General features: G+C 46.5%; 2 protein-coding genes across 8 annotated transcripts in view; one reads left to right on the plus strand and one right to left on the minus strand.

The window, feature by feature from the left end:
• ZNF142 (zinc finger protein 142) overlaps positions 1-16,190 on the minus strand; it is a 97,866-nt gene extending 81,676 nt beyond the window's left edge. For 2 of the 4 annotated variants that reach the window (XM_085650043.1, XM_085650040.1), the window contains exons 1-2: positions 15,891-16,190; positions 15,146-15,521 (exon numbers count right to left, since the gene is read on the minus strand). In XM_085650043.1, coding sequence (XP_085506169.1) covers positions 15,146-15,422 — 277 coding nt within the window. In that variant the 5' untranslated portion in view covers positions 15,423-15,521; positions 15,891-16,190. Of the gene's footprint in view, positions 1-15,145; positions 15,522-15,667; positions 15,776-15,890 lie in introns of those variants that run through there. The other 2 variants (XM_085650042.1, XM_085650041.1) reach the window with 2 other exon arrangements.
• BCS1L (BCS1 ubiquinol-cytochrome c reductase complex chaperone) overlaps positions 16,158-26,780 on the plus strand; it is a 113,748-nt gene continuing 103,125 nt past the window's right edge. Inside the window, exon 1 of one of the 4 annotated variants that reach the window (XM_085650046.1) lies at positions 16,158-16,336. The gene's annotated coding sequence lies outside the window, so the exon portion shown is untranslated. Of the gene's footprint in view, positions 16,337-16,405; positions 16,562-26,780 lie in introns of those variants that run through there. The other 3 variants (XM_085650044.1, XM_085650045.1, XM_085650047.1) reach the window with 3 other exon arrangements.

Raw genomic sequence — 26,780 nt, forward strand, 5'->3', positions numbered from 1 at the left:
TGCAATACAAAATTTGATTAATAAATAAAATAATACAGAGATGTTGCAGGGCTGTCACTCCTTGACATGACGATGTGTGGTGCAGAATCAGCCATTACCTCTACGTCCCTCATCCTCGACCCAGTCATTACTAATGAGGTATTCCACTTGACAGGAAAAAAAAACAGGAAACGCTTTTAGGCTCCACCCACCCTCCTGCCAGGGGCTATAAGTACATAGCCATCACAAAGCATATCCTGTTTTGTTTCCTGTCAGTGGACCCGACGGGGATGCTGGGGTAGGTGCTGGGCATTTACCTGCTTCGTGTCCTGTAGTTTCCTCCTCTGCTGGGCTCTGGGGGTGCTCATGGGCCTTCGTGGGAGCTACTTGAGTCGGGCTGCTTGGCTTTCTGGACTCCTTCGGGTGCCTGGTTACCGGTTCTGCTGGGCTGCGCTGGTTTCCTGGGGTCCTGTTGTCGGGTGAGTCCTTCCCTGCTGCGCCTCCTTGGGGCTTTGTGTTATATTTTTTTCTGCCGTCCGAAGTATTTCCAGGAGCCTAGACCTCGCCGATCGTACGGGCGTCCTTTCTGTGCCTCATTTTTTGCATGAGACACTGTGGCCTAATGGTTAGGAGCGGGACTCTTGCTCTCAAGTTTCCGTGTTCAATCCCGGGTGTTTCTGGCAAGGGAGTCACTCTTGCCCTCAGGGTCGAGTGTTCGATTCCTGGTATTTCTTCTTTTGTTACAATATCGCCGCTCGGTCGCGGACTTTGTGGAGCGCCCGGGGTGGGGACTGGGCGCTCCGTGTGCCGGCCGCTTCTCTTTCGGTGCGCTCGTGTTTGGCCCAGAATGCTACGCTGTGCTTTTTTCTGGCCCGCTCTGGCGCGGTCTTTGTGGAGTGCCCGAGGTGGTGTCTGGGCGCTCCGTGTGCCGCGTTATCTTTAGGAGCAATCGGGTTGGGTTCCGAGTACTCCGTTCGGCTTACCTGTGTCCTGCTCCCGATGTGGTGCGCCCGGGTGGGCTCCAGGTGCTCTGCTACTCCATAGAGCGCCGTGCCATTCGCACTGGGGCTTGACGAGTTTTCGGCCTTCGGCGGCCATAATGAGTGGTGTTTTGAAGTTTAGGGATTGGCCACGCCCCCTCCCGCCCTGGTTTTGGTTCAGCTCAGCTGTTTTCACTTGCCGGATTGATTATGGGCGGTTTCCGGCTTGTTTTTTTGTTTAAGGTGGGGGTGGGGGGGTCGCATTCTGGTCTGTTCCTGCCTTTGTTGGTTGTGTGCGCTGGGTCCTGTCTTTGTAGTTTTTTCACTTGCTGCATGTTCATGATGGGGAAACATCACAAAAAGCGAAAGCATGTGTCTGTTTCCTCTTCCCCTGCTGACAGTGGGGATTCTGCCCCAGCGGTGAAGCGAGCCAGGTTGGATGACGGCAGATTAAAGCACCTGATTTTGGAGACTTTGTCTGATCTGAAGTCCTCCAAGAAGTCTGCTGGGAGTCATTCAGGTGGGGGTGTTGCCCTCTAGTCGGACATTTCTTCTTCCCATTCTTCTGATGACGCTTCCTTGGGGGGGGTGGATCTGAAAGGTAAATATGTTTCCAAGGAGTTGTTGCCTGACCTTCTTTCTCATGTGTGTGAGAACATGGGGTTTCCTGATGATGCGGAGGCCAGTACTTCCTCGGATGTTGTTTTGCGGCAATTTCGGAAGCCTGTTACTACTTCTCTTCCTATCTGTTAGACTTGGGGGTCTCTGGTGGGCGCAAGGTTGCCCTTGTGTCAAGCAGGAACCCTCTCCTCTACGTCAGGGCGCAGGATACCCCTTCTGAAGGACCCTTGCTCACCCTCTAGGTGCGTGGCGTGAGCAGCCAAGGCTATTCTCCAGGCGTTAGTCAGTTAAGCATTTGTAACCGCACACACAGTAAATACATCAATCCCCCCAGAAATGGACACCAGGCTTGGATATGTAAAAATACGCTCTTTATGTAAAAATAGGTATATATATCAGCAGACTTATCACAAGACCAATAACATTTTCGCTATGCCACCAGATTGTAAAGCAGGCAAATGTTCTTTGTTGGTAGTTTAAAATGTTATACTCTTCAGTCTTTTTAGCATGGCTTACTCGGGATTCCAGTCACTTACAGGGGGGTTTGGGGCAGTCTCAGCCCTTCGGTGCTCTTCTTCGCGTATCTCTCTCCCTTCTGTCAACGATCAGCCCGGACCCTGCCGCGGCTCTCGAAGACGGGGAAAGAAGGCGTTGCGGGCCCCGAGCCCGAAACTGGAATGCTGAGGAACGTTGCAGTCCCTTGGGGGAGCCGGCACGGGGCAGTGCGACTCCGGTGATGGGAGGGGGAGCACCTTTGGATCCTCTTGAGCGGGTGCGTGTATTCAGGCAGGCGCGGCCCACGACCCTCAGCACGGCAGTGCGGGGGTCTCCTCAGCGGGGGCGGCGCGGCCTGATCTCAGACCGAGATCGCGAAGCGGGGTCACAGGGCACGGTCCGTGCAGCTGGGGACCCGGCGGGGATCACGATCGTCGGATAGGGATTCCGGCGGGAGGGGTGATAGCGCTTCAGCGCGCTCCAGTAGCGGGCGGTGGCAGAGGCGCAGGCAGCCTAGCCCGGGGGCAGAGAGCGACTCCGGTCGGAGCGAGGCTCTCACGGGGCGAAGGCAGGCAAGTTCCCGAGTGTCACGGCCCTAGGAGGGGCGATGAGGGGCGCAGTCTTCCTCAAGCGGGATGCACAGACGGCTCGAGTTTCAGGACGAGCAAAGGCACAAAGAACCCACTGGTCCTGGGGTTCAGTTCAGGGGGCAAGCTCAGATCAAGCCCTTGGAGAATGTTTAAAGCACAAAGCAGCAAAGTTTTTTCAGCAAGTCTCTTCCTCTCCTTTCTCAGCAAGGCAAGCAGCAGGCCAGTTCCTCCAGCGTCGTCTTCTCCTTCTAGTCGGGCAGAGGTTCTTTGTGGTAAAACAGGATTCTGATTTCTTAGGAGCCAGGCTCCTACTTTTATACAGTGATTCTTTTGTTCTTTAGCGCCAGGGGGCCTGGCCCAGTCCAGTTCTGGAGCACTTTGTTATGGTGACTCTGCTCTTTCCTTTCAGCAGCAGGGCAGAGACATCAGCCGCTCCACAGGGGGCGGAGCCGGCTTTTGTAGTGGCAGAGCACAGGTCTATTCAAGAATCAAGGTGTACTCCTCCCACCCATCCTGGTGTAATCTCTCTACCCACCACCTGGCAGCCAGCCTGTCTCTGGGGATTCCCCAACCCTGCTCCTTACTGTTGCTAGGCAGAACACACACACACACAGCAGAGGCGGACTGAAATGGCCAGGTCAGTAAATACTAACTTTCTAAAAGTAGTATTTACAAACCCAGAATACTAAAATAAACTTGACTACAAGAAGTATTTTATTATTCTGAGTTCAGGCATACGAAACTTGACATTCTACCATGCTCTATGAGTCCACTGGGGTCACAGCGTGTAGTGACTCCAGCAGCCCATTCTGGCCTATGGAGAGCAGGTAGCCTTCAATAGTGAAAAACGAAAATGGCTGTAGTTCACTATTAGGACATGCCACACACTCAGGGCTTGTCCTACCTTACACCTACAATGCACCCTGCCCGTGGGCCTACCATAGGGGTGACTAACATGAGGCAAAGGGAAGGTTTGGAGGCTGGCAAGTGTGTGCACTTGCCCAGCCAGCATGACAGTACCAGACTGCACGCAGGTTCTGCAGTGGCAGACCCTAGACACATTTTACAAGGCCGCTTCTGTGGGTGGCGCAACCAGCGCTGCAGGCCCACTAGCAGCATTGGCATTCACAAGCCCTGGCACTCCTGGTGCACTTTACTGGGGACTGACAGTAAATCCAATAAACCAATCATGAATATCAATTAATGAATACATTTTACCATAGGGAGAGCATATGCACCTTAGCACTGGTCAGCAGTGGTAAGGTGCCCAGAGTCATAAAATAGCCAACACCAGGTCAGAAAAAATACCGGAGGAAGGCAAAAAGTTTAGGGATGACCCTGCAAAAAGGGCCAAGTCCAACACAATCTATCCATTTGTGATGGATGTCCTCTTGAAAGAATGGAAGGATCCGGATCACATTATAATGCCGCGCTTCATGTCAAAACTGTATCCTTTACAGGACATGGAGGAATCGTTTCCTGAGTCGGTGCATGTGGATTCCATTGTCGCAAGTTTGGTGGGTCGTCCTTCTATGGCGGATGATAACATTCTACGTGATGGTGTGGATAAGAAGATTGACTCTGCGTTGAGGAAGTCTTATGCTGGTTCTCACCTTGGTATCCGTTCTGGTGTCTATGGGGCTTATGTCGCTCAGTCACTGTTGACTGACTTTAAGACTTTGTTTTCCATGATGCAGGAGGGGGGCAGTTGCCCGGACTTGCTGGAATCCATGGAACGTCAGGCCGAATTCCTCTCGGACATTGCCTTCAATTCTGTGCGCGCTTCTGCCTTGTCCTGTGGTTCCTCTATTGCTGCTCGTCGGAATTTGTTGCTGAAGGGTTGGAATACTGACGCCGCGCAGAGGTCCATGGCTTTGCGTTTGCCCTTTACTAGCCCTCGTATCTATGGGGACGTTTTTGAGGATAAGCTTCATAAGGTGTTCGAAGAGCGAAAGCATTCCTTTTCCTTTCGTCAGCAGCCTTCTCGTAAGGATTTTTCTTTTTCTTATGCCAAGACTTTGCCAGCCTTCCAGGTTTCAGCAGTCCTCCTTTAAGGGCCCGAGAGGTACTGGTAGGTTGGATGGGTATGAAGGAAAAGGCGCTCAAGCGTGTGCACTAAGGGTATCACTTTTCGATAGTAAGTTTAGGTGCTGCCAGGTCAGGGATACCAACCCAAAGGATCCCTGCGATAAAGTGGGAGAACCCACTTAAGGAAATAGCAAACAAAGTCCTGCGCACGCAATCAGGATAACGCTATTGTTAGCATATAAAGCGAACTGAACAATAATCAGAGACTCAGGTTTCTTGAAAGGAAAACATCAACAACAATGACATTTTTCAGAGTGATGTTCTTTATATATAACAAAGTCTGACCAATACATGGTACAAGAACATTCAGCCGACACGTGTTTCGTCACACTGTGTGTAGCTATGACTCTTCAGGGCTGAGAAGGACATGGAAATAAAGAAAAATTCTTATTTTTCCCGGTCTTTTTTGCTTTCCAGTTTAAATAATATTGGGCCCATTGCATGGGGTCCCACCTTAATACTATTTAGGGCTTTCACTCACGTTTACCCAGTGATGCGAGTTTGACTTTTCATTCCTCACGTTTTCAATCTTCTCAACACCTTATGGTATTATCCTCATCCACGAGCACTTCGCATGGCCAATGATTTTCCTCTTTGACTGGACAGTCACTTCCACCCCAACACTTGGGGTGGTTTTCCTCTCCGGCCATAATAGTCACATTGCTCTTTTCGTTTTGTGTTGGATTAAGTGATTTACTTGTACTGGTCAAGTACTAGGCCATGTGAACCCATGTGCTTCTATTTCTCTTTTTTGCTATAGTATGTATGTTTTTCTTCTAAAAGAATTTTTCTTTATTTCCATGTCCTTCTCAGCCCTGAAGAGTCATAGCTACACACAGTGTGACGAAACACGTGTCGGCTGAATGTTCTTGTACCATGTATTGGTCAGACTTTGTTATATATAAAGAACATCACTCTGAAAAATGTCATTGTTGTTGATGTTTTCCTTTCAAGAAACCTGAGTCTCTGATTATTGTTCAGTTCGCTTTATATGCTAACAATAGCGTTATCCTGATTGCGTGCGCAGGACTTTGTTTGCTATTTCCTTAAGTGGGTTCTCCCACTTTATCGCAGGGATCCTTTGGGTTGGTATCCCTGACCTGGCAGCACCTAAACTTACTATCGAAAAGTGATACCCTTAGTGCACACGCTTGAGCGCCTTTTCCTTCATACCCATCCAACCCGGCCATTTTTGTGTATTTTTCTGGACAAAATAAGGAAGGGCAGCCGCATAGCACCAATCTCCTCACTCATATTTCTCTATATTTCAAGCACCGTGCCCATCTCCCTTGTTATGGATAGAGACAAGGTGGCAGCAGATCTTTTTGAGAATTTAGCAAAAGGTACACCACTGACCGGTACAGCTAATAACAGTGATCCACAACGTAAAGAAGGACTTAAAGAAAAATTCATTAAATTGGAAAAGCTAAAAAAGACAGAAAATTCTAGATGGTGGGACAGCGCCACACTGAAACATTACCTGAGATTAAACAGAGTACCAAGAGGATTACGTTCACAAATATTCCCTACTTTTGATGACCTGGATGATGACTTGTTGGGCAAATGGGAAGAATCTTTAACAAATAACTCCAAAACACTCATTCACATCTTAATAGAAAATGCAGAGCGCAAAGTGAATAAACTACAACTAGAAATCACAAATCTGGAAAAAGAAATTGCAGAACTCAACCTGAAAGACGCAACCGAAAAAAACTATGCAATTCTGAAAGAAGTATTGACCAAACATCAAAATGACATAAAAGAAAGAAAAACTAGACAACTTAAAAGGGATGAGGCTGACTACAAAGAGGGACGGGTATTCACCTTTGCTCGCAAATACGACCGCGTAGTCCCTAATGCACCAAGAACCACAAATATCAACAAATCTCCAACCTCCTCGAGCACTTCATCCCTCAACACTGAGGCCACCAGTGAAAGTGATCCGGAAAACACAGATTCAGCCAATCCACAGACAACTAGTTCCAGTTTTTTACGCGAGGTACAAGCCATCAGACGCGAGACGAGAACACAACAGAGACAGGGCACAGGGGACAAAAAACCCACAGGGGGAAAAGGGGAGGAAACCGAACAATACAAGAAAAAACTGAGATCGGGCAACGAAAAACAGTGACCGACAACTCTGCAATACAAGTAGTCAATCTTTCCTCCTTTCCTCTCAACAACAATATGATCTCTCTACTCAGCAAGGGCCTTAGCTTCAATCCGTACGAAGTAGGGGACGTGTGCAGAACCAAAATAGATTTGTTTAAATTCATCAGAGGACTCAAACTCAAAAAACATTTTCAAACTATGCCCACATACCATACTGAACCTACTCGCAACACCGGCCCTCTCAACCCTCAAACCATCAAAGAGGTCTACGACACCCACCTACTCCTGTCCATCTCTGAATTAGATGATCCACCTCCAAGCCTGGAACTTTTATTACAAGACCTCGACATCGACCCATTTGGCACCATCCCTAGTGGCCTTAAGAACAAATCAAGATGGACGCCTACTCTGTCTGGAGGGAATAACATTGACACATTTCATAACTTAGTACTGGAAGATCTTGAAAAATATGAAAATAACTTACGAAGGAGCAACCATAACACCAAAGAAAATCTTACCAAGGGCGAAAAAATAGCCCTCAAGAATTTGTCCGCGGAGCCGAACATTATCATCAGGGAAGCCGACAAAGGCGGGAACGTCATTGTGATGAACCGCGAGGACTACCACACCGAGATCATGAGCCAATTACAAGACAGCACTTGTTATGAATTACTCGATAACAACCCGATTGGCCCTTTGACTAGCCTCATAAACAGCAAACTCCGTAGTTGGCAGGAGATGGGACTGATTGATGATGCCGAGACATGCTACATGACTACCAGCAAACCTACATATCCTGTGCTATATACACTTCCCAAGGTACACAAGCAGGCCCCTTTTCCTCCTGGCCGTCCGATAATCTCTGGCATAGGAGGACCAACTGAAAGACTTTCCCAGTATGTGGACTTGTTCCTCAGCCCAGTGGTCAGAAACTTGCCTTCTTAAATACAAGATACTAAGCACATACTAGGGATCCTGAACGACATACAATGGCAACCGAACATGATTATAGCTACTCTCGACGTCGTCTCCCTGTATACATCCATCAAACCTGATCTGGGACTCGAGGTGGTGTCTAAATCTCTTCACCATAGATCAGCCTCATTGTGGCAACACACCAACATGATAACCAGCATGATGGAAATCATACTTCATAATAACGTCTTCATGTATGAACAAAATTGGTACAGACAGATCAAGGGCGTGGCAATGGGTTCCAAATTCTCACCATCCTTTGCCAACCTGTATATGGGTGCCCTAGAAACAGAATGGGTGTGGGGCAAGAAAGCAGCCCAATGGACAGACTACATCATATACTGGGGCAGATACATCGACGACTGTCTTCTGCTCTGGTCAGGCACGCAGGATAACCTCAATCTATTTTGTGATTATCTCAACTCAAACCACATGGACATGAAATTTACATGTGAATCAAGCAAGACTAATATCTCCTTTTTGGATGTGGAACTTTATGTCAAAAATGATTCCCTACAAAGTAAATTATATCGCAAACAGACCTCATGCAACGCCATTCTGCATGCGAACAGTGCTCATCCCATCCACCAAATAGAGACGATCCCTTTTGGGGAATTCACCAGGGCCAGGAGGAATTGTAGTGAAGACACAGAATTCTCAAGCTGCTTAAATGACATGAAGGACAGACTTGAGAAACGAGGTTACAAACCACAGACCCTCACTAAAGCAGCCACCCGAATCCAAAACATCACTAGAAACAAAACTCTACAAATAAAAACCGGTGGTTCCACCGACAAACAACCTGTAAGACTGATCACAGAATATAATGCCATCAGTACCACCATCCGCAAAAGTTTCAACAAACACTGGGGTGTACTACTAGCTGACCCAAGCATCAAAGAGAACATCAGTAATCACCCACAAATCACATTCAGAAGAGGAAGAACGCTAAAAAGCAGACTTTGTCCAACGATTCCTCACTCCACACCGGCATCCACCATGTGGCTTAAACCCCATACCATTGGTTTCTTCAAGTGTGGCTGCTGTGGCAATTGTAAATGGGCCGCGAACGGCACTAAGGAATTCAGTAGCTGGAATGGCAGAAAATACAAAATATCTTGCAATATCAACTGTAATTCCTCTTTTGTAGTCTACATCCTACAATGTACGTGCAATCTCCAATACGTGGGAAGCACGATCAGACCATTAAAAGAGCGCATCAGTGAACATGTACGTGCCATGCATAATGTGGATGCCAAATACCCGATGGCGTCACACATAGCATCATGCAAAACACAGGGCGCACGGAAAAAACTTTCATTCTTCGGAATAGACATCACAAGGAAGAATGCCCGAGGTGGCAACCGTGAGCTAAGACTGAGACGACAGGAGGCGACATGGATCATGCGTCTTCAGTCGGTGAAACACGGTCTCAATATCGACCACGAACTACAGTACTTTCTAGGAACCTAAACTGATTTCTTGTAAATTTTCATTGAGGTTTCTCCATGTGCAATAATGCAATTTTCTTTTGTATAGATAGCACTGACTATCATGCTTCCCCATACATGTACTCATTCTCCTATCAATGCATTGTATGTTTTGGTCTTGCCTTTTCTCTCTTAAGCAGGGATCCCTATCCCTCTCATTGATTACTCATATCCGATTGGTTTGTGTGACATACAATTTCAGATTGTTTGACTTTCTACCCTATGCCCTCTTATCATCCTACAATACCAAACACGAATTTAAAATGTTGCTCATCACATGTATACTGTGTATTCAGCAAGCCAGCTCATTATTTCTGTCATGTTTTAGATACTGTTTATCTTGAACTCTTTGACACTGCCTCTTATAATCTTTCCTGTCTACGTGCATGGCCCTCACATCCGTCGGTGTGCCGCTTCCAACACGCGTCACCATGACGACGCGATACTACGTCTCCCTCACTTCCTCTTCACTATTTCAGCTGCATGCATCGCGCGTTTTAGTTGTTTTGCCCCCTGAGGCACCTGACCTACTTAAACTTCCGGTGTTTAGACCTCGGGGTTCCAACATCTTGGAAACCGGGAACTCGTTATCCGCGATCCACTCAGATATCGGGTAAGACTCCACCAGCGCCAACCATTACTATTGGTTTTTTGCTCAGTACGCTCGGCTCACTCTGCCCCTCTCCCCACTCCAGAGCTTTCACCCGTACCGGAGGATCCACCACCCGTGATCCGCAATACATTTTGGTAAGAGTGTTTTTCCCGCCAGTTTCACTAACTGTTCCCATACCGGCACACAGGCTCACTCTGCCTTTTCTACCCTAGAGCGCCCAGCTGATCACCCTAGCTGTTTGAAATATCTCGCCGCTCACCTGATTACTCCGGATACGATTTATTTTTATAGCACAATATTCTCTGAAACCACGTTCTCGTACATTAATACAGGTACGGGATTGTCTGTGTTCTTTCTACCTCCATGCGATCTTTGTCACGATACGTGCATGCTTAATTTTCCTTAGGTTGCTCTTTTCCTACAACACAGGCTTTTTGATTCTCTATTTTTCCCCTTTGGGGTAGACTCCTTTAACCTCTGTTTTCCATAATTGTAGGAGTTTGTTTTTCTAAAGCATTGTTGCGTTCATTATCAAATGTCGTAATTCTTGTTCTCATAATTTCGAACCCAGCACTTACTGCTTCTCGCCGCATAATGGCAGGCATGTTACAGCTTGCTTTAACTATGTACATTGCTACGCATCAGTGGTTGTTTTTTTCTTTTTGGATCTTTCACCAATTCTCACGGATAATGTATATACCACGTGATCTTGAATTATGTCAGTGTCAATAGTTCAATCGTTCTTTAACTCACTACTGACAGTTTTGCATTTGCATCTTTTCTAAATATCGAATGTTTTTCTTCCAAATTTGATGTTTTGACTTCACGATTGTTACTGATTACTCCTTTTCTGTCTCCCCACCTTATTTTTCCCGGTCTTTTTTGCTTTCCAGTTTAAATAATATTGGGCCCATTGCATGGGGTCCCACCTTAATACTATTTAGGGCTTTCACTCACGTTTACCCAGTGATGCGAGTTTGACTTTTCATTCCTCACGTTTTCAATCTTCTCAACACCTTATGGTATTATCCTCATCCACGAGCACTTCGCATGGCCAATGATTTTCCTCTTTGACTGGACAGTCACTTCCACCCCAACACTTGGGGTGGTTTTCCTCTCCGGCCATAATAGTCACATTGCTCTTTTCGTTTTGTGTTGGATTAAGTGATTTACTTGTACTGGTCAAGTACTAGGCCATGTGAACCCATGTGCTTCTATTTCTCTTTTTTGCTATAGTATGTATGTTTTTCTTCTAAAAGAATTTTTCTTTATTTCCATGTCCTTCTCAGCCCTGAAGAGTCATAGCTACACACAGTGTGACGAAACACGTGTCGGCTGAATGTTCTTGTACCATGTATTGGTCAGACTTTGTTATATATAAAGAACATCACTCTGAAAAATGTCATTGTTGTTGATGTTTTCCTTTCAAGAAACCTGAGTCTCTGATTATTGTTCAGTTCGCTTTATATGCTAACAATAGCGTTATCCTGATTGCGTGCGCAGGACTTTGTTTGCTAGGTACTGGTAGGTGTTTCCCCCAGAAGTTCCAGAAGAAGCCTCCCTGTGATGCTGGACAGGGGCCGCAGCGTTCCTGTCTATGCCACCCCAGAGGTTGGTCATACTGGTGTTGCGCCCGAGGTTGGTGGGAGGTTGCAGTTGTTCCTTCCTGCTTGGCATCTGACAACCTCCGAACAGTGGGTGCTGTTGGAACGGGGGTATCGGATCGAGTTTGTTGTCCCAGGCTGCGGCTCCCCTCCTTCAGTGGCTCGAGTTTCAGGGTCATATGGCTGCTACTGTCTTCACGCTGCCCTGGGCCAGGGTTCATCTTCGACCTCTGCTGTGGCATCTTCAACGTTGGGTGCCGTTTCCAGTTAGGGACTATGCTCTCTCTGTGCCAGTGTCTCTGGAGGTTGTGTCCGCTCTCCAGTGGTGGCTGGATTCCTCCAATCTCTCCACGGAAATGTGGATTCGCCTGCCGCCTCCATTGGTGTTGACGACGGATGCCAGTGCGTCCGGTTGGGGGGCGACTCTGGGTCAGTGGACTGTTCAGGCTCGTTGGCTCCGGTCGGAGTCCCGCCGGTCATCCAATTGGAGGGAGCTGTCTGCGGTGGACCGTGCTCTTTGTTTCTTCCGGGATCGTCTACTGGGGTGCAATGTCCTGGTGAGGTCCGACAACTCAGTAGCTGTGGCTTACATCAACCACCAGGGCAGTACTCGCAGCCCTTCGTTGAATCTGGTGGCCTGTGCAATTACGGGTTGGGCGGAGTGTCATCTTCTAGCCATCTCTGCTCAGCATATCAGGGGTGTGGACAATGTGGTGGCGGATGCCTTGAGTCACAGGTTTCTGTCTTCCCTGACCCTGTGTCTCTTCCACAGGATTTTCCGAATGATCTGTCGGAGGTTTGGGACTCCCCAGCTGGACTTGTTTGCCTCGAGGGCCAATGCACAACCTACCCTTTTTTGTTCTCGGACTCCGGAGTTGGGTGCTTGGGGGGTGGAGGCGTTGTCTCTCCGGTGGCCCCCTTGGTTACTGTACGCCTTCCTCCGATTCCAGCCTTCTTGCTGAAGGTCCAGCGGGTGGGTGCCCGGGTGGTGGCTGTCTTGCCTCACTGGCCTCGGACGTCCTGGTTCCCGTTGTTGTTGAGCCTGGCAGTGGGCCCTCCTTGGATTCTTCCCCGCTACCCATCTCCGCTGAGGTAGCCCTCTCCCTCGCTCCTGGTCCCTCTCATCCTGGCGGTCTGGAGGTTGAACGGATGTCTCTTGGGGTCCGGGGTTTGCCTGACCACCTCATCACTGTGATGCAGGGCTCCCGTAGGAGTTCCACTTTGTCCTCCTACTCAAAACATTGGGATTCTTTCTCCTCCTGGTGTTTGGGGCTTGGTCTGTCTCCTGTCTCCTGTCTCTTGCCCTATCGCTTCTATCCTTCAGTTTTTTTTGGATGGGTTTCAGAAGAAGTGTGCCTTGTCTACTCCGAAGGGGCAGTGGGCTGCTGTTCGGGCTTTCCGGAATCCGGCTTCGCTCCCGTCTTCGGATGGGTTGTTGGTTTCCCAGTTGTTCCGGAGTTTCTCGCTGTCCTCTCCTTCTGCTCGTTCTCCGGTTCTTCCTTGGGATCTTTCTTTGGTCCTGGGTGCTCTGCAGTCCTCTGCTTTTGAGCCCTTGCAGACTGTTGACCTTAAATTCCTCTCTTTTAAGGTGGCTTTTCTGGTTACTGTTACTTCTGCTCGGCAGTTGGGTGAGCTCACTGCCTTGCGTTGTTCTCCTCCCTTTTTGCGTTTCTTAGATGACGCGGTGGTCCTTTCTTTGGATCCTGGGTTTGTTCCGAAGATTCGTTCTCGTTTTCATTGTTCTCAGGAGTTGATTATTCCTTCTTTCTGTCCTTCTTCCTCACCTGCTGAGTTGTAGCTTCACTCTCTGGATGTGAACGTGCGTTGTCTGTTTATGTTGCCCGCACTACGGGGTTTCGTTATTCAGACTCTCTCTTTGTGACCTTTGGTCTGGCTGGTCGGGGTAAGGCTGCCTCCAGTCTTACTCTGGGTCGCTGGATCAAGGCTGTCATTTCTCTGGCATATCAGGGCTCTGGTTTGCCTTGCCCTTCTGGGGTTCAGGCCCGTTCCACTAGGGGTGTTTCTGCTTTCTGGGCTGCTTTTCATGGGGTTTCCCTTGATGAGATCTGTTGGGCTGGGACTTGGGCGTCTGATTCTACTTTTGTTCGGCAAGATCGTCTGAATTGTGCTCTGCCTGACCGGACCAATTTTGGTTGTGGTGTGTTGCGTGCTGTTGGGGTTGTCCCCCCCCCCCCGATTCTGTGTGTTATTAAAGTTTTTCACTTGCTGCACTCCACTTTTTGTGTTCGGTCTCTGTTCTCTGTGTGGTTTGCCAAAGGCCTGCTTGTGAGATTGCTTTGGTATGCCTCATTAGTAATGACTGGGTCGAGGACGAGGGACATAGAGGTAATCCCCATTACTCTTAGTCCTACTCGTCCTCGACCCAGTCATACTTCCCACCCACCCTCCCTGTTCAGGCCTTTGTTGCTTGGTATATCAGGATGTGCTTTCTGTTAGCTATGTACTTATTGCCCCTGGCAGGAGGGTGGGTGGAGCCTAAAAGCGTTTCCTGTCAAGTGGAATACCTCATTAGTAATGACTGGGTCGAGGACGAGTAGGACTAAGAGTAATGGGGATTACCGGTAAGTAATCATAGCATCCTGGGCCTTGTGAGTTATGATGTTTTAGATGACCATGTTTCAGCTTACTTGTTTTGGTGTCTCTCCATATGCCATCTGCATGTCCATTTCACCGTTTATGACTTCTAAAGACTGACTGTGTCTGTGCCTTAGTATAGGGTTGTGCGAAATTCACAATTTATTTTTGTGTAGCTGTGAGGCATTTTTGCAAATTTATGTGAATTGCAAATCTGTCATTTTGCACTGAATTTTAACATGGAATGCGTCCTTACATCAAATTTTGTTGCAAGGATGCATTTAAACAAATTTACTGCAAACAACGGCTAGTGTCCTTTTGTTCCCGTGCATTTGTGTTAAATTATACCGCATATGGCATGTAATTATTCGAAGTGACATAATATTGGGAATTTTGCATAAGAAGCGTTAATGCACAATTAAATTCAGCAAATTACACAGGAGTAATGTATCTTTCACCAAGGCCTACTTTAGTAAAAAACTTTAATGTATTTCTAGCCTCAATTACAAATTACAAAACATATATTACAATAGTCTTGTATATGAAAACTGTGGTCTAGTCTCGATTCTTCAGCTAAATGGGTTAGAACTAAGTTTTGGCGGGCCAATGTAAAACAACTGGAAATTATAGAAACTGAATGTTACAGGAGGTTTAGGTTTACTGCACAGTTAAGTTGGATGGAAACAAAGCTATTTTTCATCCTCCTACAAGTTAACAAAACTTCAATGATCCTTTTTTGGAATCGTCTCTCCCGGAACCTCGACAAATGCCACAGATTGAATAATTACTGATGTCGCACTACTCCGAGTCCTTCCAGAACCCTTCTCCTTCAGAGTCGAAATTCTATGCACTAAGGTTTATTAACCATGCTGGCAGCAGCAATGTCATTTAACCACATAAGACCTCATAACAGCACTTACCACTGAAATTACCATGTTGGTTTCTCGATCTAGCTACGATCGTACATAGTTTAATGGTTCAGAAGAAAGACGCAACACTCTACCTGCAGGACTGCAAGGGGTAATTACAGAGACCGCCTCCTCTAATGTACCTGCATATGTTTCAGTGCAGTTTTCTTCCAGTGAGGTTCCTTGGTGGGCAGTCTCAATCCCCACCACCTGATAGTCATGGTCCATGCTGAGAGGGGATATGGTCCTCTTCGTCCCTCCAATGACCTTATCAGCATCTTGTTCTGCTGACTCCGGCTCAGCACCCACATGGCAAGACCCAGTGGAGGATACAGAAGGTAGTAGAAGGAGCTCTGCACACAGGTTCGTCATCGTCTTACTGCGCCATTAAGCCAATACTTCCTTTACCTTCCTCTAGCAACAGACCATGCTGAATAATCTTCAGCCTGCATTCCAATACCACATGGCGAACTGGAAACATAAATATCATGATGTTAGATCAAAGATTAACCATGCGGGAGCACATTGACTAATATCAACAGGTTTCAATAATAGTTCATCCAAATACGTTTACAATATTTAAAATATAAGCATGTATGACAGCATAGCCAACTCACACAGCAGTGCACATCAAAAGGGTATCCATTTACTCGGCCAAACAAAATGTATAAAAGCGTCATAAAAATCCTGAAACACCTCACAAAACTCCTACTCAAACTTAAAATCCGGCAGCCTAAGTGCCTCCGTCCAACGCCATTTCCTTTGCTCATAAGTATCAGGTAAAAAAAACACTGCTCGTGCACACATCCTCCGCTTAAATATTAAGACACTAACACTGACCTTGCCCACGGGCTGTGCTGCGGTGCCACCTACAGGTGAAGCTCCCCCTACAGTGCCAGAGACCGGACCTCCCTGGCTATAGTACCAGAGTGTACCCTGGCCAACACGGGCAGCACGAACCAGCAGAGTGCATCGATTCGTCGCCTGCACAGTTTTGGACACACCGGCCCACCTGTAGCTGGACCGCAACTTCCGTAAAAGATGGGTCATTCGTTCCGGAGCGTATGTGTTTACTTCCGGGGAGAATAGAGCTTTCCGAGGTAGGTCGTATTTCTAGCCAATCACTGGACACAAGTCTATTTAGTTTAACTTAAACTGGCAGCTTGAGTCAGTATAACACCGTTTACAGGCTTCTTTTCCCCTGCTTTCGTTTATAGCTAACAGTCGGCAAAACAAGAAAAGGGACCGAGTCAGTCGGATTGTAATAGGTGTTTGGAAAGTGGGAGGTAAGCCAAAAGTACTAGAACGTAGTACTAGTAGCCAGAATTTTTTTAAAAAACGAGGGACTGGGGGCAGTAGACAGGGAGGTAGGACTAACATTTGTCAATGTCCTGGATATAGAAGGACCACAGTACCAAAACCAGGCTGTACTGGAGAGTCAATGACATTACGAAACTCCAAGGACTGGCACTTTCGCAACGGTGCCATAGGACAAATGAAATACAAACTTGGCAAGTCATTTTATACTTACATTTTATTGTCTGATCGTTTATAGTCTGCAGAATCGATTCATTCCATTATGCGAATCGTTGATGCGCCTGCGGAATAAATGCATACACAGAGAACCTAGCGCATTTGCAGCCTAAGTTGGTTTGTAATGTGTGGAGACCTGCCTCCCTCGTCAGAATTTTCCTGGGTTAGACTCTGATATTATATGGCACAGACAACATTGCTAGAGCACATTGAGGATGGCTTTGACTGCGAGCTGTAACAGTATATACCCATCTTTTTAAATGTAAATAGAGGAGTGGAGGTACTCACTATTTAAAGTACCTGTTTGCATCTAGGAACTGCCGGTATTCCCCTATTTATTTTATTGCAATTGTGTTGAGAAGTGCATGTACTCTCCCTTTAAAGTTAAAGAAGTCCAGGTACTCCAGGTACTCAGTACCGGACAGTACCTGCCGATTTAAAGATCTGATGTATACCTACCTTTAACCTCACCCTCGTTTTGTGTCACACTCCCTGGACTAATCTTTACCTTCCACACTACCAATATGTTGATGTTAGAGTTAAGTGGGATGTCCCTCACCCCAAAATCGAACACGGCCTCCAAAAATATTTATCCTACATTGATTTCAATTGCCTTGTCTTTCAAAACCACTCCACCTCAAACTCCTTGGAGACGCTGTGGGTTGAGAGGTATGTAATAGTCTGGATAGAAGAAATACAGGGAAGCGTATTTGTTTTGGAAGGCTCCCATGCTATGCTTGTCAATCTCATGAGACAGGGAGGTAGGTGGCGAAATGGGAAGCGTGTAAACTGTGCACATGCGTATCCTATGCTCGCTCTCGAAACAGACACTTTCATTTTATTTACAGAAAAGTGTAGACATCTGAAAACGGAGACACGACTTGAACGTTTAACAGAGTTTCAAGAAATTTCCAGGACCACGGGACATGTCGGTTAAAATTGGGACTGTCGTGTGGAATCCGGTACATCTACTCGCCCTAAATTCTATGTCCGGACCGGAGGCTCCGATTATGCTTCTCATTTCTTTGCATTTATTACAACAGCAGCCAATAAAATCACTTTTTTATTCGTAAAACTACAAATCCCATGAGCACTAAGTGCCCCAAAGCCATAGAGAGTACCCTATATAAAGTATCACAGAGGTAGTCATCTCCTCTTTCTTTGCTGCTCCGCAGCCAGTTAAGTGCCTTTCCCTTGCTACTCTATAATACTGTACTGTATGGGTTTTGCCTTCAGTTTAAATGTAATGCGCTTTATTAATGCGTTTTTCCTTGGAGTATAGCCTCTTATGCTATGTGTTTGTCCCCGTTTGGGGGTTTTATTCTTCATTTTGATGTTTAATATTGTGTTGTTCACAAGCGCTTTGTTAGCGCGCTCAGAGTTTTAATAGCTCGATATTGGTGTTGCTTTTCCCTTCGCGAGCGGGAGCGCTTTTGCCTCCCTTACCGGGCGCGCTGCGCCCTCGGTAATTTCAGGTGGAGTGGGAGTCGGGGACGAGGACCGCGTTTCGTCCTCTTTTGTTGTCTGGCAGGCGCCTGCGCAGCAGCCATTTTGTGCACTTTGAGTCACTGGTGTACGTGAGTATTACGAGCGGGAAAACGCTCCAATTTTAAAGCTGCTTTTGTAATTCAAAACCTGCCTACAGTCCCCATTGACGCCCGAGGCATTCCTATAGTGGAGGGCCGTACAATCACGCATAGGCTCTGCCGAGAGAGGTCTATACAAGCCCTCCGTCCACCACAAAATTGTATTTTGTCTGTCTGGCTTGTCTGGGGGTTGCTCCTCTTCCCCCTGTGTCTCCTCCTTACAATTGGCACAACCCTAAATTGAAGTACAGTAGTAAAGGCCACTTCTCTGTCACACAGTGGCTGAGTTCTTCTTCGAAGATGACTATCTGGAGGAGGAGCCATCTCGCACACTAGAGCAGGACCTCATGGAGGCCCTGGATGCCAGGGTGCAAGATTCTGTCAACAATGCCCTAGTAAGGGTGATTGCACCCCTTAAACGACATCTAAATGAATACGCCATCCAGCAGGGGTGGGTTCCGGCAGCAAGCGCTAAACCACCAGCCAACAACAAAAAAGGTTCTAACCCTTACTCAGAGGTCTTCGCTCTACTATCCAGGGCTCTGGTGAACGACCATGCGTACCTTGCTTCAAAAGGAGTCTACTGACTCCACTCAAGGTGAGAAAGGGGACTCCTCATCGGACAAGAAGTCAGAGGAGGATGAAGCACCCCGACCAGCGAAAAAGTCTAGGAAGGAACACCACCTTGAGGTTCCCAGTCAGCCTAATCTCCTTACCTTTGACCCTACGGACATAGTCCACCCTAATTCCACCGCGTGGCTTCCGTCGCAGGAGGTGGCAGATTATGTACAATCGCACCTCCGACGTCCCTTTGACAAGGACGTTAGGGCCCGACTGCGGTCGGAGTGCCCGAGGCCTGATCTAGCGGTGCGAGTTGCGGAGACACCCGAAGTGGATCCTACAATGCCCACATATTTAAAGAAATATGCCAAAGACCCCAAGAAAGGCATAGATCGCGCCTGGCGGACATGCCAAGATAAATTGCTAGACGTATCCGGACAACTTACCAAGATACTGGAAATGGGGTTTCAGGCCAAGGAATCCGGATCCCCGATAAACCCAGATGAGTTGATCGAATGGGCGCAGCAGGCAGTGTGCCAGTTGGGCAACGCCTACTGCGCCATGTCAAGCGAAAGGAGGCGCTCTATCCTCCTCAAATTGGACCCCAAGTTGGCAGAGTTATCCTCTTCGGAGGCGATTCCCTTGGCCCAAGGTCTTCTCTTCGGCCAGCCATTTTTGAAGGAGTTGACCAAGTTTGTGGCCACTTTCAGTGGCTTGGACAAGGTGCAGGAATCGCTCAGGCGTGCCTTCTGCCCGGTTTTCACCAGGGCCGGACGAAATCGAGGGCGGTCGTTCGGCCGCGGGTACAATCAAGGCGCAACACGTGGACAACAACATCACAGAAGAGGTTACCAGGATAATAACTCCGGCAACACCTCCTTCTACCCCTCTCGAAGAGGTCGAAACTGCTTCAGAAAAGGCCGATTTGGTGGCAACCAGGTAAACCACCAGGACACCGGAAATGCAGGTGAGGCTCATTCTGTTTTCAGAAGTGGTTCTGGTGGGTTGCATTCAATTTTTTCTACAGGCCTCGCAAACGATCTCGCAAGATGCTTGGGTCTTGGAGATGGTTCAGGGTTACATACTGGAATTGTACGATACTCCCTCCCAGGATTCCCTTCCTCCTCCCATTCATTTTTCCCGTCAAGATCAGGATTTCATTACAGACGAAATCCTCGCTCTTCTCAAGAAAGGGGCTATCGTGGCCACTCAACCCCATCCTCGAGGTTTCATCAGCACGGTTTTCTTAGTCCAGAAGAAAGGGGGCAGATCCAGATTGATTCTGAACTTGAAAGAGTTTAACGGGTGGATCATTTACCAACACTTCAAAATGGAAGGCATCCATTTGTTGCGGGACCTTCTATAGAAAGGGGATTGGATGGTGCGTCTCGACCTGAAAGATGCCTATCTTTCAGTGCCCATCTACGCTCCACATCAGAGGTTTCTTCAGTTTCTCTGGCAGGGCGTCTGCTACGGGTACAAGGTCCTTCCCTTGGTGCTTCACGAAACTCCTGTGCCCAGTCATGGTGTCGTTGCGAGCTCTGGGAGTTCGCTTGATCGTCTATCTCGGCGACATCATTATCATGGCCGTTGCCCTCGCCTGGTACTCATGCACCTAGAGTGGACAATCGATTTACTTCAGAGCCTAGGTTTCATGGTGAACCCGCAGAAGTCCATTCTGTCCCCCACGCAATCTATAGAATTCCTGGGTTTTCAAGTCGACTCTCGGAGCTGCCAGCTTCTCCTTCCAGCACAAAAGATCAGAGCAATCCAGAAAGAATTGAGATTGATTGTGAACAAGCGGATTGTATCCTTGAGGGCGGTGGCCCGAGTTGTGGGCCTGTTAGCCTCATCGATCCAGGCCATATTTCCGGGACCTCTGCATTATCGCGCCCTCCAGCTCTTGAAGATCAAATATCTCCGCAAAGGCCTCGGTTATGCAGAACGGATCCCTCTTTCCGAGGAAGCGAGGTGGGAGATGTCATGGTGGTTAGATCACATGGAGTTGTGGAATGGCAGAGCCATATTTGGATCGAGTACAACGATAGTGATCGAATTGGACGCCAGCAGCTGGGTCTGGGAAGCCCGCTGCGGGCCGATTTTGATGGAGGTCGGTGGTCCCCAGAGGAGCTTTTCCTACACATCAATCGTCTGGAGCTGCTGGCAGGCTCGTTTGCAGTTCACAGTCTTTCCCCCCAGAAGATGAATTGCTGTATCCTCTTACGGATGGACAACATATCGGCAGTTCGATACGTGAACAAGCTGGGCGGGACGAAGTCACAGATTCTTGTGGAGATCGCCAAAATATCAGTTGTGGCGGAATATCTCCCAGGGCGCAGCAACGAAGTGGCGGATTGGCACTCTCGGTACCTATGCGATTACAGCAATTGGAGACTTCATCCTCTAATCTTTCGCTTCATGAACCAAACATGGGGCACTTGTCAATTAGACTTGTTTGCATCTCGCCTGAACAAACAACTCCAGAAATTTTTCAGTTGACTTCGGGACACAGATGCGATTGCCTCAGACGCATTTCTGCAGGTCTGGCCTCCCGGCCTTTGCTATGCCTTCCCGCCATTTGTAATGATACCCAGAGTACTGGCGCAGGCCAGGCATCAGCAAATGGAGCTCATTGTAGTCACTCTGTTGTGGAGAGCACAAGCTTGGTTCCTAGTTGTACAGGAGATGTCTTGTGCTTTACCTATATTACTTCCGCAGACATGGAACCTGTTGCTGGATCCTCACAAGCTACCCCATCCCTTGGTAATAGCAGGGCAACTCCCGCTGGTGGCATGGCGAGTTTCAGGGATAGATGGGAGATCCCTGGCCTTTCGAGAGACGCTAACGCCTTCATTAAACAGGCTTGGTCCGATAATACCCACAAGAGGTATTCATCAGCATGAAACAAATGGTGTAGCTGGTGTGCTCAACGGGATATCAATCCCACTATAGCAAATGTCTCCATGATCATGAATTATCTGTCTTTCCTAGCCTCAGCGGGTCTTGCGTACAGAACAGTTGATACATTTCGTTCTGCGATATCGGCGGGACATGTTCAGCTGGATGGCAAACCGGTGGGAGAGCATCCCTTGGTCTGCAAGCTGCTAAGGGCTATTCGGATGGTCAAACCCCCATGTCCAAAGTACGCGTTCCTATGGGACGTCGCAGTAGTTCTACAGTTTTTAGGATCCTGGCCTGCTAACAGATATCTATCGCGCAAGCAGATTTCGGCCAAATTGGCCATGCTGTTATGTTTGGTCTCTTGCAACAGAGTGTCTGATATCAGAGCTTTGTATTTGGCTGGTCGCCATTTCTCCCCAGAAGGGGTCACTTTTACTATCTCCAGGCGTACCAAGTGCAATACCACTTCAGTTTCATATCCTAGTTTTCCGGATAATCCGAACTTATGTGTGGTTCAATGCCATAAAGTGTATGAGGTAAGCACGGCTGAGTTTCGTTCTAATATGCAAGGTCAGCTGTTTGAACAAGCATAGTCGGAGCCTCCGGTCCTGACATAGAATAAAAAATTTGCGAACAGACGTGACAAGAATTTTCAATTCTATAAAGGACACAGAGGCGAGGATTATCCCACCCAAGACTATACGTTCGACTGAATCATATGTCATGAATTGCAGTGTTTACTGTTAATGCTATTTGATTGTACTGTTGATTTGTATTCCCACCCTGATTAAATAATCTATATATATGCGAAAAGTTCTTCTGTGACCATTATTACGGGCTTTTTCTTTTTGTTTTCAGATACGAATGGCAAGTAAGGATTTCTGCTTTCGCCTTCCTGGCTTTGTTGGAGTGTTCTATTTCCTTTGAAGTGCGGCGAGCGTTCGTCGATTTTTAGGACGCGGAGTTGTTCCTCCCCGAGAGCTGGAAAGTTCCTGTTGGGCGTCGGAACGTTGGTTACCGTACTGGATTGTTTTCAGTTAAAGACGTTGGACTTAATCGTTTTCAGATGGATCATGCAAAGAAAGAGGAGGTGACTACCTCTGTGAGACTTTATATAGGGTACTCTCTATGGTTACGGGGCACCTAGTGCTCATGGGATTTGTAGTTTTTTATTCGTAAAAGTGTTGTAATTGGTTGCTGTTGTAATAAATGCAAAGAAATGAGAAGCCTAATCCTCGCCTCCGTGTCCTTAATAGAATTGAAAATTCTTGTCATGTCTGTTCGCAAATTTTTAATTCTGTGATTTTCATCCATTGATACTAAGCGAGCTGAGCTTTGTTTTTTCAAGTTTGCCATTGCTACTAAAGTGACCAACTTTTGAGAAGCAAGACCCAGGACAGGCTAAACATAGAAGTAGGACTAAAGGCTCACAGTGATCAAAAGATATATAGACATTCAGTGTGTGGAAGTGACTTTAAAACACTGAAACCAGTTTTAACACTTGTTCAGTTGAACTCTCTATTTACACGGCTACAGTTGCACAAAAATTAGCTACTGTGGTAGGACCTCTAGCCTGTCCCCCCCTCCCTCCTCGGCCACCCTACACTTTAAAGGCACCTGTGGAAACAAGGTGTCAGGTCTGCTTTCCTTGATGTCTTGACCTTGTACCAAAACCGGGACATGTATTTAAAACGTAGAAAACCGCAGGGACGCCGAGAAAGACCTCTGAAATCCGTGATATCTTGTCACCCTAGACTATAGGAAAACACATCACCATAGTCCTAGTGCTGTTGGTTTGAAAACCATCTCAAGCTGAAAGTTGGTCACATGACAGGTTGGCAGCAATGCAGTTATGGGACAAAAATAAAAGCATAGGCCATTGAAAAGGTCAGTGATTAGACCAGGGGTCTCCAACATGTCGATTGTGAGCTACCAGTAGCTCGGACTTTATTGCCTGTTAGCTAGTGTGATAATATGCAGCTGTCCTTTTGCAAAGGCAGCACTTTGAAGCAATGTGCACCCCTTTCTGTGAAGCTCACAGTGCCGGGTACCGTCTTCTGAAAATGTTCTTTATTTTTCTTTCCTTTTCTACTTAATTCTTTTTCTCCTTTCTTTACCTACTCCCCTTCCTTGGATCATTCTTTTATTTCTAGACTTTTTTCCATCGTCACTTTTTTCTCTTTTTTTGCTTTCTCCATTTTCATTTTCTCTTCCTGTCTTTCATGCTTTACTTCTTTCCTTTTGCCTTGCCTTTTTTCTTACTTTTGTTTTTCTCTTTACTTTTTTCTTTCTTCCTCTACATTTCTCTGTATTGTTTCATTCTAGTTCATTTTTTCTTGCTCATTCCTTTGTTACTTTATCCACTGTTTTATTTTCTTCTTCACCTTTTATTCACTCCACTTTGTTTATTGCTTCTTGTTTTCACACCTTTCTTTTCGTTTTCTTTTTTGCTGCTTTCTTTGTTTTTACTTCTTTCCTTTTGTGCCTCCCTCTTCCTTTCATTAAAGTCACTTTTGTGTCCTTTTAAAACAAAATTCTTTCTTTTGTTCTTTAATTTTTATGCTGGCTTCTTACTATTTTTTGCTTCTTTCTTTCTTCACTATCTTCATTTCTTTCCTTTCCTTTTTTTTAACAGCTACTTCTGTTTTTTGCATGCATCTCAGCTTCTGTGATACAGCTATTGTAACAGTGGTGTATTGCTCACCGGAGCACAACTGAGGGTACTCGAGTCGGTGTTTAAGTTGTTTACCCTTACAGAATGATTATGTTGGGCAGTGACTCAGGAAAGCCTTCAATTATCTAAAGCAGCTCTCACTATAGAAAAGGTTGGAGACCCCTGGATTAGATGAATGCTCTTGTTTAGCACTAAGGTTTCCAGAAGTTTCCAAGAAGGTCTTGCATTATATTTTCAGGCCTGAGTTTTCATTTAGCAAATCAGTGCATTCTGAGATTTGTAGTTTTCATTTAAGGCAACTGAGCTAACCATCGAACACAACAGGGTTAGTAAGAGTCAAAACAGTCAATTCAACCTTCTATTCTGTCACAACAAAACACGCCAACACTGACTTTTACTAATTTGTTCTGGAGAAACACAATAATTTTGAAACTACCAGTGTTGGAAATTCTTAATGCTTAAGGATAAAAGCCCCAATTATGAAGCATACCACGCACTGGGTGTAAACACAGTGTGTGGTATGCTTCATAATTGGGCCCATCCTAGCACCCTTTCAATTGGATAAGGTGCAAGCTACTACCCAGCTACTATATGGGGAGCTTTGGGGCAATGTTTTCATAAGTATATTGTGGTCTCCTTAAGTGTGAAAATACATGTATGGGGGAATTAAAACCGCTTCCTAGTTGGAGTAAAAAATGTTATTAAGTCCCTCTATGGCAGAGTTAAAAGAAAGCAGGGAGTAGTTCTACCAACTAGCAAAGGTAAACTTCCTTGCTAGTGCGCAGAACTATTCCCCACTTTCTTTTAACTCTGTCACTGGGGGACCTAATCAAATCATTTACTCCACCCATACTTGTCTTCGTTTTCACAACATCAGTACCCTCTGCACTTAAGCCTCACACGTATTTTCACTCTTAGGGAGACCACATGAGTCCTGCACCTTATCCAATCGGAATGGTTCTGGGAGGGGCCAGATGGTGACGCATGGCGCACATTGGGTGAGTGAGGGCTTTCGTCCTTAAACATTAAGAATCCCCACCACAGAACCTCTTTAAATTGTTTTTTCCCCTACACATTAGAAACAGTCTTTTTGTTGCAACTGAGCTAACACTTTGTATTAACACCCCCAACAAGTGTACGTGGAGTTGAGTATACATGGAATGATTAGTTTATCCTAGGTTGAATTGAGTTGAAATTACCAGTGGATTCAGAGTGTAGGGAAGGACTACTAGCACAGTTGGGGTTTCATAGCACCTCTGAATGCAATAAGTTGCATAGCCAGATACATGTCTAATGAGAAAGCCTTCCATGTTTTGGGGCAGAGCTGAAGTAATGCTGGCGATGGTTAACTTGAAGAGTAGGATGGAGAGAGTAAGAAATCAATTGCTCTGTAATTCAAAATGAAAGACACACAATTAATTAACGGAATGCAGAACAAATCAAAACCTTCACCCCTAGTCAAGAGATCTGGGTTAAATCCATCATTCTTTTGCTCACCATGTCACCCCATTTTAGACCTGGCCATATGCAAATCAGTCTTAACCCTGTGCCTCATGTAAACAGTCCAGCCCGAACTGGCAAGCCAGGTCCTCCCGGGACCGTAAAAAAGCATCCTAGGACCGGTTTTGGGGTTTCACCCCTCATCAGCCAGGATCGCTTGAATCCAGTGGCACAGTGAGCCCAGGACCCACGTCTGGGTGTACCTGGCGCACTGAGGGCGAGAAAGCTAGAGACACACAATTGATGGACGGAATGCAGAACAAATCAAAACATTCATCCCCCAGTCAACAGATCTTGGTTAAATACATCATTCTTTTGCTCTCCATGCCACCCCAGTTTAGACCTGGCCATAAAAACTAAAAAAAAATATGATGGATTTAGGTGCAGATCTCTGTACTGGGGTGAATGTATGACATTGTTCTGCATTCTGTCCATCAACTGTTCTTTTTGCAACTGTAATTCAAAATAGACACCTGAAATGGAAAGTTTTGAAGCTTTGCAAACAGGGCCTTTGTGGTGAGCGTGTTTGTTCAGGGTGGACAAGGAAGGGGACCGACAACAGAATCCTGACTTAAAAATTGTTTTGTATTGTATATTTCAAGGGGAAATGATTTACTTTAATTACTTAATTATTCAAAATCCTCCAAGCCATGCTGAAAATAGTGTACACTTGATAAAATCTTTAATGTTATAATTGTTATTTTTATTCAACTTGGCAGCTGTTTTTTTCGGTTGGGATTGTTTTGCCCATCAAGTAGTTTATTAAAATTTGCAGGATATATTTTCAAGTAATAGGCTTTTCAAGGTCCCAACTCTGTAAGAGATAGATAGCTATTTGCCCACCTTCCAATACGATATTGTAAGAAATTGGGATGTTAGTTGATGGGGGGGGGGGGGGGGGGGTGACTACCTCAAGTAATAACCCAAACCCTTGTCAGGGGAAACTCTTAAATTTACTAAATTAAGCTGAGCACA

Source organism: Triturus cristatus, chromosome 3_2 (assembly GCF_964204655.1).
Source record: "Triturus cristatus chromosome 3_2, aTriCri1.1, whole genome shotgun sequence".
NCBI classification, from domain to species: domain Eukaryota; kingdom Metazoa; phylum Chordata; class Amphibia; order Caudata; family Salamandridae; genus Triturus; species Triturus cristatus.